At 45.6% G+C, this 18776-nt stretch overlaps 1 protein-coding gene across 7 annotated transcripts in view; it reads right to left on the reverse strand.

The window, feature by feature from the left end:
- LOC120957306 (mitogen-activated protein kinase 1) overlaps nucleotides 1-18776 on the reverse strand; it is a 55606-nt gene that overhangs the window by 8438 nt on the left and 28392 nt on the right. For all 7 annotated transcript variants that reach the window (XM_040379446.2, XM_040379445.2, XM_040379447.2 and 4 more), the window contains exons 3-7: nucleotides 9773-9899; nucleotides 3767-3877; nucleotides 1138-1272; nucleotides 681-797; nucleotides 234-590 (exon numbers count right to left, since the gene is read on the reverse strand). In XM_040379446.2, coding sequence (XP_040235380.1) covers nucleotides 234-590; nucleotides 681-797; nucleotides 1138-1272; nucleotides 3767-3877; nucleotides 9773-9899 — 847 coding nt within the window. The remainder of the gene's footprint in view (nucleotides 1-233; nucleotides 591-680; nucleotides 798-1137; nucleotides 1273-3766; nucleotides 3878-9772; nucleotides 9900-18776) is intronic.

Consider the following 18776-nt stretch of genomic DNA (forward strand, 5'->3'; position numbering starts at 1 on the left):
GTCGCACACTAATTTTCATCCCGAAGGAAGAAGAGGATCCACTCCCACAACCACACCACACGGGAAAGTCGTCCCCTAGGGTCGAGTAAAAAAAAAAAGAAAAAGCGGCCCATACAACTGGAATGGAAATGGGAATCAATCCTGCATGACGACGATGACGACTAAATGTACGCCGAGGAAATGTGCCACTGGTTGTACAGCGCCTCATTTTCCGGCCGTGTACTGTTCCCTACCTCGTCCGCCGGATCGTAGTACTGCTCCAGGTAGGGATGGGCCAGCGCGTCCTCGACCGAGATGCGATTGTGCGGATTGAACGTGAGCATCTTGCCGAGCAGATCGAGCGCATTCTGGTCGGCGTTGGGGAAGAGGCGCGACCACGGGACCTTCGGCTTGTACGGCAGCGACTGCAGGTAGCTGCGCGCCTTCTCGTTGATGATGCACTCCAGATCCTCCTGGGACGGGGAGCCCAGCACGCCCAGGATGTGGTTCAGCTGATCGAGATAGTGTTTGCCGGGGAAGATGGGCCGGTTGCTCAGCATCTCCGCCAGTATGCAGCCGACCGACCAGATGTCGATCGATTTTGTGTAGCCCTAGAAGGGAGAGGGAGAAAAAGGGATCGATTTTATTGAAGGCAGTGTGTGTGTGTGGGCGTATGTGGTCATTAGGGGCGGGTTCCTTACCTTGGAATTGAGCATGATTTCTGGCGCCCGGTACCATCTGGTGGCCACGTACTCCGTCAGGAAGCCGGTGTGATCGTGCTCGGGATCGGCTACGCGTGCAAGACCGAAATCACAAATCTGCAACGAGCAAAAACAAGAGTGGGCACAAACAAATGCACAGATAACACACACATCGTTGCGCATTAGTAACAATTTCACGTCGTTGAGGCTCGTCGCGGCACTGTGTGTCGGCGCAACGGCGCACAATCCGGACCACCACAAAAAGGATTACACTGAGAAGCGTTTTTTTGTTGTCGCAACGGTGAAATGTCAGCTCCGTTGGACCTGGCCCCGCCGTTTGGCTTTGAGGCATTTCAAACATCTGTCGATGTTTCTGTCGCGATTTGTTTTTTTGTCGGAGAGAATGTTTCTCCTTCCACTTGAGGTGCTGCTGGTGCGATGACCAACTCACGCTTACCTTTAAATCACAAGTCGTATTCAGCAGCAGATTGCTGGGCTTCAGATCCCTGTGCAGCACGTTTGCCGAGTGGATGTACTTCAGGCCACGAAGTATTTGATACAGGAAATAGCAGATATGATCATTGCTTAGTCGCTGTGAAGGAAAGAGAGCAGAGTAAAAACGTACACAAAATCGTTATCAATTGGGACACGAAATGAAGCCTTTAGAACCTGACTCAATCGATGATGATTGAAATGGAGGAAATTGAAATTTAAGCTAATCTCCAACCAAACCCCAATAAACTCCGTAGGGTCTAAACTAAGTAAGTAAATCAATCTTCCATCGATGCTCGGCCGAAAGCGATGGGTCGTCTCCGAGCGGCCGTCGAGACACAAACGCTTGAGCCTTTCGTAATACAAACAGCATCCTTAATGAGGCGAGAGAGCACAGGACCGAAGAACACGTGCTTCATCCATAAATAATCATTCGCCAGGACAGCACCACCATGGACGGAGCTATGTTGCCTTACATTTTCAACCGAACTTGCCTGCCCTTGTCTCACACTTAATTGAGTTTAGCTGCAAGCTCAGCGTCAGCAGCTAGATCAAACGGAAATGCTTGCAATTGATTGGTTTTGGGACACACACACATACACACTTTTCCTTCAACATTTATTCTCTATTCACGGCCACACGGCTTACCGGACTCTGCCGGAAGTGCCGAAATGTCCGCTCGCAGGTCCGGTATCCTCCCCTGAAACGTTAAGGGCTTGGCCTAGGCTTGACTTTCAGGTAATCTAATACACACTCGCCCGAGACAAGGGTCATTTAATCATTCTTTCAGCAAGCAGATTCGGGGAGAGCGAGCGAGCGAGCCCGTGAATGGGGAAAAAAAGACCATCACACTTCATTGAAAGCAAAAAAAAGAAGAAAAAAAAAACGGAAAGGACACACAAAAGCCAACGCTTCATTAAAAATGGAAATCTCACTCCAGCCGAACGGCTCAATCACGAGCGAAATGAACTCTCCGTGCCTCGACCCTCGAGTGCAGAGCAGCAGTTGGGGACGGATCAGGACCTGGGGGAACTGGTGGACATTGTCATGTCACATTTCACCTGCCTGGCAACCGCGCTTCCGCGGAAGGTACGCGAAAATGCGTGCACATAAATAAAGTTGCTTTGTGTTGCCGCAGCATCGCACGCAGTTCGCGTGAAGCGTAGCGAGGTAGAAAACATCATCCCGACCCCGACTGGTACACCAAACACATTCGATGTGGAAATGCGGAACGGTCTAATTGAATTTTGAACACAAAACTTTACGTAGAATTTGGACTAGACAAAATGAACTTGAACGGTCGTCCGTGCTTAGCAAAGGCACGGCAATGCGGGGAAAGGACGAGTTCGCCGCTTAGCAATGGTGGCGAGGAATGGGGCGTTCATGAAATGGGGAGCAAAATGTCTACCCAGATATGGTGTGACGGTGTTCCTGGGCCTGCTGGGCACTGAGTGCTTGCGAGGCGTCCGATACCGAAACGCTGTTGGTGAAATTGTCATCTTTCATTGAGTGTGTCAGACACAGGAAGGAGAGTATTGCCCCTCCTGGTTTGAGCAATGTGAACCCGGACAGCAGCACCATTTATTCGGCCCCAGAGTGCATACCGGATGGATAGAGGGAAGGAATCAAACTGTCAGGAGCACCCGGGCACAAAAACACACACGCACACACACAAACGCACACATTATATGACGGTCAAAGGATCTAGGGTAAACTTTGTGCCAAAACCCCGAGAACGTAATTAGCGTAACTATTGAGGAGAGAGAGAGAGAGATTTTGCTACCTTGGAGTTGGAGATTGGCCAACGAGCCGTGAAAATTGTGATCCTAATTGCATGGCAATTAAGTTGGCAGTTTACTTTCGATTGAAAACGTAATAAAACTTACACAGAAACGCTGGATTTACCTCGTCACAAGGATGAAATGTCTCTTTTTTACTCCACCGATTGCATACTTTTAGGCGGTTTTCGGAAGTCCCCGTATGTTGCACACCTATTGCATACTTTTAGGCGGGTTTTTCTTCTTCTTCCCATTCCCAGCCAGATAGATTAAGGAGATTAGATGGTGGAATACAGAGCACTTTGGTCATTAATTTGGTCATTTGACATAAGGTCCGCGGGGTTCAAACGATTGTTTACGTTCTTTTTCAACTTTTTCATCGATTTCATCTGCAACTTTTTGTTAATAAAGTGTATTTTTCCAACGCACTTTGGGCTTTGTTGATTCTTATTTTGACATTTTTTTGTCGCAGTGTTTTTTTGTGTATTGTGTATTTGTGTACTGTATTGTAAAATTCACTATGTTTGCGACATATTTAAGGACAATAACTAGGAAATCTTTCATATTACTCATTTGCTCATCTTTTTCTCATTATCTGCGAGACTATCCAGCGAGACTAAAAAAACTATCAAGTCTTTTGTTAATTAATCATTAAAATTGCACTTAAGAACCAATGAATTTGTTCTATTTTGCTTTGTTTTGTGTGCGGAAACTAATGGTTAATGGTTTTAAAATGTCCTTCAAATGTGGTGACCCCCTCAAGAGGCTATATTCTAGCCAGCTGATCTCTTCAATGATTCCCATTCCCAGGCTTACCTGTGTTTTTAGTAGTTTGTATAGATCAGTCTCCATTAAGCACTGAACAATATATACATCTTTCATCTGCTCTATACTAGGCACCCGGAGGATATCTCTTATGTCTATGATCTGGAAAGGAAAGCAGAAAAAGAGAAAGAAGAAGAAGCAATGGTTAGCGAATCGGTTAGCATTTATTGATTTGCAGTGAAGATGGGCTTAAAACAATGCGGAAAGAACCCCGCCGTCAATAATATCCACCCGAGCTGATGATTGAACTGTCGGTTTGAAAAAAGGGCCTTGAAAATAGAAATAGACAAAACCCTTCGTCAAGCTACATTCTCTGGGTGGCCGTGGAGCCTGTGTTGAGTTCCGATAAAGCCTTGGCACGATGCGCTTTTCCGAGCATTTCACTGAAAATAAAAATCATTCCACGGTCTGTTGAACGAGGCAGTGGGAACTTTCCGGAGCTCAAAGATAAACAAATCCGGTAAGCTTGCCCAAGTGCGTCCTGTCTCCCGCAGCCTAACCCTCTTTTTTTCCTGGTGTACGTTGCTCTCGATGCTCGCCTTCGAGGCCGGTGCGCCACTTGGGACAGTTGCGGATGCTTATTTTGGGGCAACACTGGAGAGACAGCGGACCGACCGACCCGACCGACCGGTCGGTTTTCCTTCCAACCCAATGGGCAAACTGTGCACGGTCGTCAGTCACTGTTGTGTATCTCCTCCTCATCTGGCTGGCACATCTCATCATCGTTCGTTGCTTCGTAGCCGATGGGCCCCGTGAACTCACAAACCCAAATGTTTCAGCATGCAACACAAACCTCGCCCCAAACTGAACCTTCCATCCATCGGTGATGTTTCTGAACCCGTTCTCTGCTACTCTTTCTCTCGTGCGGGACAGGGGGTTTTCGCTACCGAGAAAAGAAGTTACAAGTTGCCTCCCCCAGGGTTCAACAACAGCAGGAGGAGAGTTCGTCGGACGAGCATGAAAACTTTCAACCAGTGGGGCGCGCCGCACTGATGACCCTTTCCATTCCTATTTCCGAGCGTTCTGGGAGAGCCTTTTTCGTAAGAGAATATTGGGACAGGCCAACGGCCATCATTGCCGTTGCCGGATATATAATGTGTGCGTGTGTGTGTGTGCGCGCGCGATTGAACAACAACAACCGGCGGTGGTCGAGTCGTGAACTTTATCAAACACAAGCCTGCCAACACTATTAAAATACCGAGGGAGGCCAGCTACACAACACAAAACCGGAGAGGGGGATTGTTTTGGTTTCTTTCCCCCGATCGTACCACGGAGCCTTGGAAGAAGGTCCGTAAGAAAATGAAAAGGATGCACCAGCAAAAACAACAAAAGAACATCTTTTTACATCCTGAACCAGCGCACAACCCCGTCAACGGAGATTTAAGCGAACTTTAAACATTAACCTCCTGGTGCGGAAGTTCATAAACATCGCCACTACCCTTAAGGGAGCATCAGTGCGCTGGAGATTGCTGGAAGATCGTGTGTCGGCAAAATTAAGAAGCAATATCGCGGAAGCTTGTTACTGGAATGTTACATCCCCAGCGTGGTGGCAGTAACATTCCCATCCATCAGCACGCACAACACAGACAGAGCGGCGGCAGCAGCACAATCGTTTCCACGTAACCCTGGTCGGTCGGTGATGGTAGTAGTGGCTGTACATCATCCTGGTTAACTTTCAGACAAAATGAGCTTGCAGCAGATGAGGTGATGCCTCTGCCCATGGGTTCTTCTTCTTCGGAGGTAAAATTGTTTCAGTGGAAAAGCGTCGTGTGAGAAGACTGGGGCCTTACCCAGAAGGTGAAGCTATTTATTTCCTTCATCATTGGTCTCATCACATCCCGAACCATGTCCAGGGGTTGGCACAGTAGTAAACTTACGGCGAGCATGTCAGCAGGAAATAGACAACTGCCACACCACACCGATGGTGGTCGTGTGGTTACCGCCCATCATTACCCTGGTCCCTTAGGGGAGGTGGGGGTTGTATCGATGTGATAGCGCACCGCGTCATGTAGCTCCCGAGGGCTAAATCAAGATGGACTGATGGAATAGAATAATCCACTAAAATGACTTATATCGTGCGACAGGTGCATTGGGAAGGCGTGGCACAAACCAAGCTGGAGCAAGTTAAGCGGAGGAAAATATTGCACCCACCAACCCAAAGCGGTTGCTGTCAAAGGAAATTAAATGATGAAGGCATAAGCATAGGAAAGACATCTATCACAATTCTTGTTTCGGGGACTTTTGTAGGTTTGAGGGTAGTAAACTTTTTGAATTGAACTGTTGCGATATGGCGTTTGTTATTGTTGATAAATGATAAAATTTTGCGAAATAATATATTTCCCATCGCTAAAATTATGCGCAGCAGTCGTCGTTAGGTTCTAGCGAAAGTGTGCACTGTCAATATCTCAAACTTTGGGGAGATGCTTTTTCTAATTCGGAGAATTTTTCCTCTCCAAACCGCATTAAAACTGAATGAATTCGGTGAATTTTACAAGATGAGCAGAAAGATATTCATTATTGAGCTACGGGGAAAGCATTAGATGGCAAGCCCCTTTGACTGCGAAAAGAGTCGTTTGTGGATTGGATATAAAGGGTGCTGCTACTACAGTACTTGAAGATGGTGTGCTCTCCACCTTTCAGCATTAACCATCTTCAATTTCAATATACTATTGCTAGGAGGCACACAGTTCCCCAGAAAACCGTCCAAAGATTCGCTGAAAAACGGCTGAAAGATGATCCCGTTTGAGTTGATATCGAGCTACTAAGTACTACTCCACGTGCCAGCCACAAATGATGCAATATGCAAATAATATACCTTACGTACTTTAGATGAGTCAATCAACAACAAACAGAGTAGAGCACAGTTAAGCGTAGTCTTGTCCCCGCACAACAACAGTTTACACAAGGCGTTTGTGTGTGGATGTGCTATGATAAGGGCTGACCAACTGTGGGTAATTGCTGCGTGATCTTGGGGTAAGGGAGCGTAAATAATGACTGTACATGATGATATCACCACACCACCGTCGTGCCAACAAACGACCAAGGCAAGGAATTGTGTGCTGCGTCCGCAAAGAGATTGTAGATTGCCGAAACCGAACGCATCTGTGATTCACGCTCGACAACACATCGTGAACAATCGAACAGAGATCTTATGACAGTACTCCGCATGTAAACAATATCCGCGTGATACAACCGAACAGCCGAAATCTTGACATAGCTTGCTCGCAAAGAACGCCTCCTAGTACAACAAATTTCTCAACTGAAAATATGTGTAAGAGATCAGAAACAGCACACAAACACACAGGCAGCGAAATGGCCAAGAGCGCTTGACGCATTTCGGGCTTCATTTATCTCGTGACACAAGCCTTGTACCGAAACCAGTCAACCTAAACCGGCACATGATTGACAACTTTCGGAAGTGACTGGAGAAAAATAGAGCGCTCAGAGCAAAGTGTAATGGTACCACCACACCCATCCCCAGAGGTCCTTATATTCTCATCTCCCCCATCTGCTTTGCGCTGCTGCTGGTGGCACTAAAAGAAAAGAGGGAGAGATTCCTGGAACTGCTTTATTATCAATGTTTATCGCCCACTGAGACCCGCCTGCCTGGGAGAAGGCGAAGGAACAATAATGGCAACAGCAGGATAAGCAGCGCCGACAGTACGACAGATTAATGACCGCGGGATATGAGCGCTGCGAGCTGGGCAAAAGAAGTGCCGATGCTTCTAAAATCGGATTTTTCTTTAAGGACACGCGCCAGCCAGCCAGCCGGCGGTTTTGCGGCTACCAAGAAGAAAGTACCGCCGGACACAATCCTCCAAAACCAATCCATCGCAGCAGACGTGGCACATCAAATAGCGAGTGGCACACACTTAACCTTGTGTGTTTCGATGGGGAGAGAGAGAGAAAGGGAAGAGTAATATTGGCTGCTGAAGTGCTGTGTGTGCGATTGATGAATTAAGAGCTCAAAAATCGTCCCCAAATGCGATTTCATTTTGCGAAAGTGGCCTATTACGGCGGATGATTGGAAGAATAGTGTATAATCCATCATTCGCTTTTGTCCTGGACAGGTTACGAATGGGGGAATACGGTGGCGGCTCTGCTCCTGGCATCTCCAACTACTGGAGTAATGAATAAAGGGAAAACTTTCCGTACGGTTAAAAAACGAGAAAAGTTTAAATTAGTGTAGTGTTCCCGCGTTCCGAGAAACGGGGCTCAAGAATGCCTCAACAGCAACAGTTCTCGCAAAACACAATGTGCCTTGCTTAGAGGCAAACGTTGTTTTAGGTACCTATTATTCCTATAGTAAGGTCGAACAATCTCTTCCAAGAGTTCGATCGATGCGGACCATAACAGTATAAAATATGGAAATAGATTCAAATCCAGTTTAGGGATAGAAAGTCATTCTAGGCCACACAAAGAGCCACACACTCTCCCGTAGGATGAAACACGGCATACATTTTAATGGACTTTGGACTGTGGCAGGGTTCACCGGGTCACTTTTGATTGTTATACAGCATATATGTCCTCCGCTCACGAGATGTTTTAAAAAAGCTTTAACACATTTTACACATATTGAATACAATAACAGAGTTATCATTACAGATGTTAAAAAGTTACTTTTTGGAGAAACTGCTCAGTTCCGATTCATTCAAACAGGTGATCCGGATCATTTTCAATCATTCTTTCTCCGCTAAATCTGCTAGTAATTACCGATTCTGCTGAATGTTATATTCTCTTTTCTCCCACTGCTGTGTTCGACCTTCTGAGGATATCTGAGACGAAGTACGAGGCGAAGAGATACGGCCCTTACCGTGTTAACGAGCGTCAGGATCTTTCAAGATCTGAACTAAGCTCACTTTACGGATCCGGATGAGACCCATGAATCAACAAAATTGTGTTGCCGTTTTAACAAAGATGAGTTGAAAATTTTGTACAACAACTTGGCAATTATCGCAATGAAAAAAACATATGCGACAGAAGTTTAAAATTACTCGGAAACCCCTGTATGCTTCACGTTTCGTAACCGTTCCTTTACGACCTCATCGGCAACATGGCGAATGTATTATTGTATAAGAGTTTGATTTCCACACCAATTTTCACAAAGCGCCTGAAGTGTGCAAATGCATGTACCGTGGTTACATTAAATTGAAAATCTACACTCCATCCCCCGGTCGTGGACGTTTGGCATCATTATTCAATTAGCATTGATCCGTTGAGTGGAAATCGATTGACCCTCCCGGGAACTGAATTGTAAATTGTAATTTCTATTTCACGGTGCTTGTGAAGCTATTTGGAAGAGGTGCTCTAGATAAGTTTATTGCTTTTCACACAAAAAAGCCCTAATGTCGCAGTAAGAGATAAAGTGGGGAATTAAATGGTAAAGCTTCACGCCACTTCACATTGTCGTTCATACGATGTGTGTTTGTCATTTCTGTTTTGCTCGATTGCAGAGAACATGTACCAATGGTAACACGGTAACGTCAACTTTTTGCACAAACTTTTCCATGCGCAGAGAAAGCAAAGCCCGAAACTGGACGCATTTGACGACGCAGCTGATGTTAATAGAAGGCGGCAAAGATAAACAACAAACAGTAAAGGGAGGGGGCAGAGGGAATCCAACAAAAGGTGCAAAGATAGGAATCAAACAAAGTGGCAACATCAAGCATAGGAAAAGTTGTGACAAGTTGTATCCCATTATTAAACGCTATCAGAAAACACTAGCACTACAGTGAAATGGTGCGCGCTGGCAGTGATTTGCAAGCAAAATAGACGAAACAGACATATTCTCATGAGGCTTTTTGATGAAATTTAATTCTTTTTTTTTTGGGCTATTAACACTTTTTTGCTTTCTCTGTTGTCAATGTCCCGAGACGATCGATCTGAGTGCAATACAATACTGCTCCGTTCTGTGAATGTTTGAAAGACGCTAGTGGGAAATGTTACAGTGTGTAAAAACGTTCCACGAATAGAAAAATACAACATCGTAAAACTTACGTTTTCGTGTTTGAATCTGGTAAGAATTTTGATTTCCCGCAATGTTCGCTGACAGTAGGTCTGATGCTCGAAGGGAGATATTTTCTTGATGGCAACTTTGGTCTTGGTGACGGTGTCCACTGCAGAGCTGCGAATTGAAAACAAGCAAAAAGAAAACAAAAACTACATTAGGGCAAACCGTATTGTTACCGGAAAAGGCGGGAAATAATTGCTGTCCATCCTGCAAACTGTGCGGGAAGGAAGGAAATTGGGAAAACCAGCGAGACAAATATCAAACACACACATACCACGGGAGCAGCAGCAGCTAGGGGGGATTGTCGTTTAAAAACAAAAGAGAACAGAAACTTTTCCTTTGCTCGTGGTGCGGTGCGCGCTCGCATACCACATGGACACACGATTCATATCAGCCATTGCGTTTTGCTGGGCTTGTGTTGGTCAGCAAATAGGGGCACCGGGGGACCGGGTGGTGCCCCTCGCAAGGCGCTAGCGGGGGCGTGCAGTTAGTTAGAGAGTGTGCAAATAATAGCAGAAACTGCAGGTAAATGGATCGTTGTTTTGATAAAACAAAAAAAAAAAAATAAACCGTGGTTATGCGATACCGTGGTGTGTTTTCCACCATGGCACCGCCGATGTGAATGAAATAAATAAAAGTTCGTTGAAAAACAACCAACACAAAATGAAAATTGAAATTCTGCATCCAGCTAACCCCGCGGGGTTGGTTGGTGAGAGTATATACAATTTATTCTCTTTTATAGCGAAACTGTAAAATAAAAACCCACAAATTTAGTTGCAAACTAATTTTGAAAAAATCCCTTTATTTCACCCATTTTTCAACCATCTTTACGGTCGTTAAGTTGATAGCAGTAGGGTTTATTGTGTGCGTTTTTTTTTTGCTTATTTGAAGTGACTGACCAGCACCCAGCGGCGATAGGCTATGGAGCTCGTTTGTGAAAGTTTTGCTCTTGACAGACGTGATAAGCAGAAACTTTCATTTCACCTTTCGCGCAAAACCAGCCATATTTATTTCACTGGAAAACAGGCGAGCAAATTTAGCATAGCTGCGCTATTGGGAAAGTAATGTAAAGGAGAACAAGATTCAGAAAGAGCATTGAACCGATTTAAAAATGACTGTTGATCACATTGTATAAATGGACGTTGAATATGCGATCATCGAACTGAACCTCCGATCGAAACGAAGCGAATATCTGCAATTTAATTTGTTTGAGCTTTTTGTGCTTAAAAAAAGCAAACATACGCCAGCAGCACGGAGCAGGCAGTATCGAACAAATTAAAGGGACGGTTTGTCCTGTGCAAACCGATACAGCGGTCCCCACATTGCACGATTACGTGAATGCCCACCCTCTATTGACGCTACTATTCGTTGACCAGTTGAAAGCAAACAAAAACAAAACTAGAGGAACGTATTTTATTCAACTATTTTTGGGTTGCGCTTTCACTCGCTGACTATATTTAGTTGCCGAGCACATGTCACGTGTCTCAATGTGCCTCGGCGCGCCCGTTCTTCCTCCAGCGATGGAGCAAATGGAGTGGAAAAATGAAGGTCCTGCTACGCTGTCCGCATTCGAATTGTCAATTTTATTATTACATGCTCTTCCATAAATTCGATGCCATAAATCATAAGCGAGACTGAGTGCGCGCGTTGTAACGGGGTGGTGGCCTCGTAACCGTACATCTCTTGTGTATGCTTGAGTGTGTGTGTGTGTGTGTGTGTGTGTGTGTGTGTGTGTGTGTGTGTGTGTGTGTGTGTGTGTGTGTGTGTGTGTGTGTGTGTGTGTGTGTGTGTGTGTGTGTGTGTGTGTGTGTGTGTGTGTGTGTGTGTGTGTGTGTGTGTGTGTGTGTGTGTGTGTGTGTGTGTGTGTGTGTGTGTGTGTGTGTGTGTGTGTGTGTGTGTGTGTGTGTGTGTGTGTGTGTGTGTGTGTGTGTGTGTGTGTGTGTGTGTGTGTGTGTGTGTGTGTGTGTGTGTGTGTGTGTGTGTGTGTGTGTGTGTGTGTAGGCAAAGCTTTGAGCATTGCAAGTTTTTTTTTGTGAGCAGAACTTTATCATTCACCACAGCGCGACCAACGCCAACGTGCCCCCGAGAGGAGCATATGCTTTAGCGGAGGCAAGCAAGAGCAAGAACAGGACCCCCCCCCCCCATCCATGACCCAGCATTTGAAGGATTTTGTTTGCTTTTGGTTAAGTATAATTATTCTACCAAGAAAATGTATTCCATAATCGAGCATTATGCATTATGCGATCGGAAATCGGAAACAGATTCCACTGCAAAACGAGGGGTTGTAACTAGTGATGGGTTATGATGGCAAAAATCAGACTTCGACTCCGATCCGACTCCGAAAATGAGTCACCCGGAGTCGTACAGAGTCGGTCGGAGTTGTCTGAAGTCGTTCGGAGTTGTTCGGAGTCATCCAGAGTTGTCCGAAGCCAGAGTCGTCTGGAGTCGTCCGGAGTTCTTCGGAGTCACCCAGAGTTTTCCAGATTCATCCAGAGTTGTCCGGAGTCATTCTGAGTCGTCAGAGTCGTCAGAGTCGTAAGTAGTCGGAGCCGTCCGGAGTCGGCCGGAGACGACCGGTGGAATATTTTTGGTCAGGTATTTTATCTCCGACTCCGGATAACTCCTGGCGGCCCAAACTGCTATTCCTAGAAAGAAAGGACTGTTTAAGAAGTACAGGTGAAAAGTGACGAATTTGACTTCGGACGAGTCCGACCGACTCCAGACGACTCCAACCGACTCTGGACGACTCCGGACGACTTCGACTCCGGACTAGTGATGGGTTAAGTTGGGAAAATCCGGAGTCGACTCCGATCCGACTCCGATAAATTCGGAATCGACTCCGGAAGGTAGGTCCGCGCTGCAATATCCGGAGTCATTCGGAATCGTCCGGAGTCGCCCGGAGTCGGAGTCGTCCGGAGTCGTTCGGAGTCGTTCGGAGTCGTCCGGAGTCGCCCAGAGTCGGAGTCATTTGGAGTCGTTCGGAGTCGTTCGGAGTCGTTCGGAGTCGTTCGTCTCCGGACGACTCCGGACGACTCCGAACGACTCCGAACGACTCCGAACGACTCCGGGTGACTCCAGAAGACTCCTGACGACTCCGGACAACTCCGGACGACTCCGGACAACTCCGGACGACTCCGAACCACTCCGAACCACTCCGAACGACTCCGAACGACTCCAGGTGACTCCAGAAGACTCCTGACGACTCCGGACGACTCCGGACGACTCCGAACGACTCCGGCTCCGGGCGGATCTAGTGGTCCTATTTTCCCGGAGTCGGAATCGAACTAACAATAGTCGGAGTCGGATCGGAGTCGTGGGAGCGCTCCAAACAGCGCATCACTACTCCGGACGACTCTAACAGACTCCGGACGACTCCGGATTCCGGATGTCTTCGATTCCAAACGACTCTGACTCTGGATGACTCATAGTCCATGCAGTACTAATAATTCCGAATTTGACGGAGTTGGAATCGTATCAACAATACAATAGCCGGAGTCGAATTCGAGTCGTGGGTGTGGTCCAGAGAGCACACCACTAATACTAACACGTCATCTCTCGGCTGCCCTTCAATTTAACCAGCAATCGGAAGTGACGGAGTGATGCGCTGTTTTCCCTTCCGCTCGCCCTTGCTGTCCAAATCAATCTCGAGTTTCAGAGATCGAGCCCCGGCATTTCTCGGAAGGTTAGCGGAGCTGCTTGGGGGCTCGAAACCGTTCGGCAGATTGTCGCAAAACCTTTGTCAGGATGATACATTTGTGTTTGTGTTTCAAGAAGAAAATGGTTCAATTTTTCTTCTGCCGCTTTCGAGGGATGGATGACATAAATAAAGAATAAAGAACGATGCCTGCCCTTCCACCCGCGGGGCGATCGGCCGAGTGCCGATTTTCTCGGGAAATGAGTGTCGGGGTATTGAAAGTTTGAGCAAATTGATGAGCCGTATCTTTTCCCGGAATGTACGAAAAAGGCGGCGGCGAATAGAAAATGAACAGTTTGTTGTAAAAAGCTTCATAGCGATTTTTTATTCAAATTTACAGTTGTCTGTTGTTTTGTTTTGTTTTGGGACGAATATTGTAACCCATATCTCCGATGGTCCCCCCCCCCCCCCCTCCGCCACGTTGCAATGAGATTATCCGCTGCAGGGTAAAAGATAGAATGCGTTGTAACGGAGCTATTGCTATTTAATTAAATTTGCCCATGATATCTACAACATTCAAAGCATGACAACAGAAAAGCGCAAACGACAAAAGGCCATTAAAAAGGTCTAAAAACAAGCCATTTTTACCCTCGGCAGGCACAACGCACTCAATTAACCCATCGAGCGATGGATGCGCCCAGTACTTGGTACAACTGCGGGTTTCCTAGAACGAACGGATTGGATGGCTGTGTGTTCGTGAAAAAATGAGTATCATTTTCACTATTGGAGTGTAGATGCTAGTTTCCCTTCAAATATATAATCCCTAGAAATATAGGATCAATCATAATAAAAGCCTGTTACAATCAGTATCAGGATATGATGACAGGATATGATGAATACCTGTGCCATCTTTGCAGCAAGAAAAAATCGTAATTTTTCAATGGGCATACACAGGCGCTCACATTACTTGTCCGCTGGCATAATACGGCAAAAACTAGGCAAACAAAATATTAAAAAGTTGTCGAGTAATTTGAAGCGTGCACAAGATTGTTTTTCGTTTGTTTTTTGTTTTTCGAGAGATAATGTTGTTTTTTTTTCTAATAAAAGAAACGGGTTTTCACTAATCATATTATTTACCCGGACACACCCACACCTTGGAGAAGAGGAAAAAATGGAAAAATGTTGCCTGTAAATCGATACAGGCTTGTTCGTGTTCAATTACAAACTCTTCTGGTGAAAAACTTTAGGCCGACCGCTACAAACACGCCCGCCTCCAACAATGGAGCGAACGAAAAAAAAGATCATCATCTTGTTTTACGCAAGGATTTCCAATGAAATGGTACAAAAGATGAATGGAAAAAATGGTAATAATACAGCTCCCGCATTATCGTTTAGCAATACGCCGATTAGTGGGTTTTTTTGTTTCTTCTTCTGGTGGTAAATCGAATAAAACCGTACCAAAAACGCAATAATACAGTCCCATACACACACACAGAGCACACCATAAGCAAAAACCCCCCATTAAGAGATGAATGAAAATGGTACAAAAAAGCACCAACGGACACAACGAGAGCTCGCTTTAACGATCCGCGCCCAAAGTTACTTGTTGCTATGCGAACGATTTCAATATCGTACGAAAATGTGCGGTTAACGCGCGGAAAGTGTGCTCTCTTTCCTACTTTCTATTCTGCTTTTGCTCGCCATTATCTGGCACGGTATCCGACAATGGCCAAAGAACAGCTCGCGATCGCGCGAACGGTACCCCTAAACCAGAAGGTAAAAGGCGAAAAGAAACCCATTTCGTTCGTTTTACAGGACGGTTTTTCCCATGGTGGTAGGTACCGTTTTCGAATTACACCGGCGCACACACACCAACAGCACAACCCCAACCGTGCCCAAAGGGATGGGTGTGTCTAGGAATTTGTCGGAGCAGCAGAGCAACGGTAGAACCGCTTTCGCTCTCGAACCGGAGAGCACACACTCCGTCCGGCTCCGGCCCGGGAGTGGCTAAATATTAAAGCTCGGTCGGTCGACGTTGCACGAACTCGCGAGTATTCCCTCCAGTGCTATTTATGAACCGGTTTTGCACCACCGATACTCGGTTCCGTGGGCTACTAACTCCGCTAGAGATATTCGGGAAATTCATCAGGAATTTCCAACGCACTTGCTTCTTCAACGTTTCCTCTTGGGTGCTTAGGGTAATGGCGAAAGACGCAGATAACGAGAGTGAATGTTACTGTTTTGGCCTCACGTCTTTTGGGGAGGTGGGATGGAATAATGTATTCCGCGATAGCATCACCTTTAAAACGGGTGCTTTGCGCTGCTCGAGCGAACCAGCAAGAGAAGAATCGATTTAACCTAACTCCAGCCGCTCGATCCTTTCTTTTCGCATCGCATTCGCAGCAAAAAAAACTTCATTTTCCTCTAAAGGATTCTTTGCTGTTCGGGAGGGGCGGGACCTCGCCCCGTGCGCCTAAATGTAGCCTAACGAAGGAATGCGGAACAGATTCACAGGTTCCGAGTTTTGACAGATTGTTTTGGCCCGTCGTTCGATTCAAGCGGCAGTTACGAACCCCACCCCCCTCCCTCATTCATTCTTGCTCCCTTTTTGTTCTGTGTTAGCAAATGTTGATGATGTTGAACCTTACTTTTTCTTTGCCTTTGCTCAACGTACGCGGTGTTAGCCAGAGAGTTCAGCCTGCCGAATCGCAAAAAAGGTATGGAAAATTACCGATCCATATACCAGTTCGTTGCTGCTTCCTACTTCCCGAGACGACCTGAGATCCTGCCGTTTTTCCGAGACATTCCAGGAACACCAAACACACATTTGCCAACATATCCGGCTCTCTCTCCCTTTCTTTGTATTTCATCGTTCGCACAGCAAGCGACTGCAAAGGTTATACTCGTCGTCGCACTCTGTGTGTGTGTGTGTCAAGCAATCAGCAATCGGATGTAATCGAACTTTATAGAGTGGAACAAATTAAAAGCTAATATGTGAAGAACAGGGGCAGGAGACATCGACAGCAAGCGGCCGGGAAGCACTGACTGGAGTATGCGTGCCGACCCGAACCTGGCGAACGGAAACAGTACTTTTTCTTTGCCTTATCTCAACGGCGTGCCTTGATCAAGGGAGGAGGAGAGAGAGAAATGGAAGCCGCCACGTGGTTCGGTTGTTAACTGGACTTTCAGGCCGGATGATTCGAGAGCCATGATGAACGACTTTCGTATGTCATAGCAGATTTTTATTTTTCCTGCAGGAAAACGATGTGTGTGGCGGCAGGAAAAAAGGAATAGTGAAAGAGAAATTCGTTTTCAATCAAACAATCGATCTGGAATCGATACGAGAAATCCTGGGAAAAGTTTCATCAATTGAAACTTTTTTTTAAACCATACAAAATTAGTTTTATTTATAGATACAAGTAGTGACAGAAGAGGAAAATTGCAGCGCCTAAATATAGGCAAACAATGCTACATTTCAAGCAGTTCAAGCTGTTTAACAGCGCATGCAGTGAATATAACAATAAATTGCATATATTTAGGCACCTTAAAAATGAAATGATTTCCCATTTCGATGACACGACAAATCGTAGTATTGTTCCTTTGTTTCGTTTTTCGTGTGTTGTCCGTTGTTTCGAACGCAACGGGGATTTTTTTTAAAAATTCCAACCTCAACGTGACTTTGCGGGTAATGATGTCATTAAAGAAAATAATAACATTCCCCTCGCTGAGCTGCTAACTAGCTTGCTGTTTTCTCTCCCGCAGGAAATGAAGCCCAGCTACCGGGGCCCGTGAGGGTGAAAAAAAAACAACACCAATTCCACCATCACGCAGGCTACCGTGCAATATCGCACAATCATGATGCAAATTGCAACGCGACGAGCAACCGATGGCAATTTGGTGACAGTTTTTCTTTCTTTCCTGATTGCTGCTGTATTCAAAAGAAAGGATAATAATGGAAATGATGGAAATGGCGCACGATTTTGCCTCGCTGCGTATAGCCACTCGCGCAAAGTAGGACGCAGCAAAACCACGGTGGTTGGGGAATGGGGGTTGTGTCACTTGGAATAATTTAAAATAACGCGAAAGCTCTGTTCTCTCACCTCTTTTTATGGGACTCGCAAGTCAAGAAGTCAAGTAACGTGACGAGGATGGCGCTGCTGCAAAACCTGATTTGTAATGGGTGGGGGACACCATCACAACCGCTACGCTAAATCCTCACCCTGCACACGCCCCACCACGTCCACTGACGTTATGGTGGGAAAGTTTTTGTACGCAAGAAGGACAATTTCCTGACGCTTTGCTCATTATTGTAGTTTATAAATGGGACAAGGATGATGCTGCTGCTGTTCCCAGCAGCTTTTGTAATGCTTTATTTACATTGTTACATTTTGTTGCACCTCCTGACAAACAGCATATCTTAAGCTCGCCTAGAGAGCGTGGGGTGAGAGTTGTGCACCACAACTGCTTTTGATTTATTTTTTGCGAAAGAGTAGATGCTTTCGTGATTTAAGCGGAGCTGGAAAATCTCACTGAATTTCCTGTTATTATGAAACAACGTATAGTCGGAAAAAAAGAGTTTTCCTAAAAAAAAAATACATATTAACTCTCTATATTGTACCTATTTACTTTGAAACTGAGGCGCATTTCAGAGAATTCGAGCCTAGCCGAGCCATTGCAATACTTTTCACACAACGTTTTGCTGTCGTATCATCATCAGCAGCATCCGTTGACATTGGGTCGAAAGCACCTGAAGGCACATTTGTCGTTAAAATGAATGATAAAACTTGATGAAAGTTTCTTCTTGCAGCCATACGAAAATACAAAGAACTGTCACAGAGCGATGGTCCGAAGGATTCGTGGAAGAGTGAAAGCAAGCGTGTAGGTAAAGAAAACAAAACCGTCGTTTGGTGTGTATGTGCATACTTTCCTTTTTGTTTTCAATAGAAAGCTTATTTTATTGCTTTTTGTGTTTCGAAAGGCACAAGTTTTGGAAAAGAAAGGGAAAAAAACAAACGAAGCAATTTTTTATTAATTTTCTTATGCTCGCAACCTGCTGCTAAAACGCTCCCTCGTACAGCGAATACTTTTCTGTTTGTTTAAAACAAAACAAAAAAAATGGCGCACAAAAACCGCGTAATGAGTTAGAAGGACCTGGTACCGCTGCCGCAAGACATTGCTGCTGATGCTCATTATTTTTCGTTTTGAGTGCTTTTGAGTAATCGATTTTTTTTTGGCTCGCGATGTTTGGGGGAAGGATTTAAATAAATTTGCACCGCAAAAGCGACCTATATACGTGTGAGGAAAGGCGAGTTGAGATGCTTGTTTTATGTTTTGTAATCCCGTTTAGATTATTCCAG

The sequence above is a fragment of the Anopheles coluzzii genome, chromosome 3, assembly GCF_943734685.1.
Source record: "Anopheles coluzzii chromosome 3, AcolN3, whole genome shotgun sequence".
NCBI classification, from domain to species: domain Eukaryota; kingdom Metazoa; phylum Arthropoda; class Insecta; order Diptera; family Culicidae; genus Anopheles; species Anopheles coluzzii.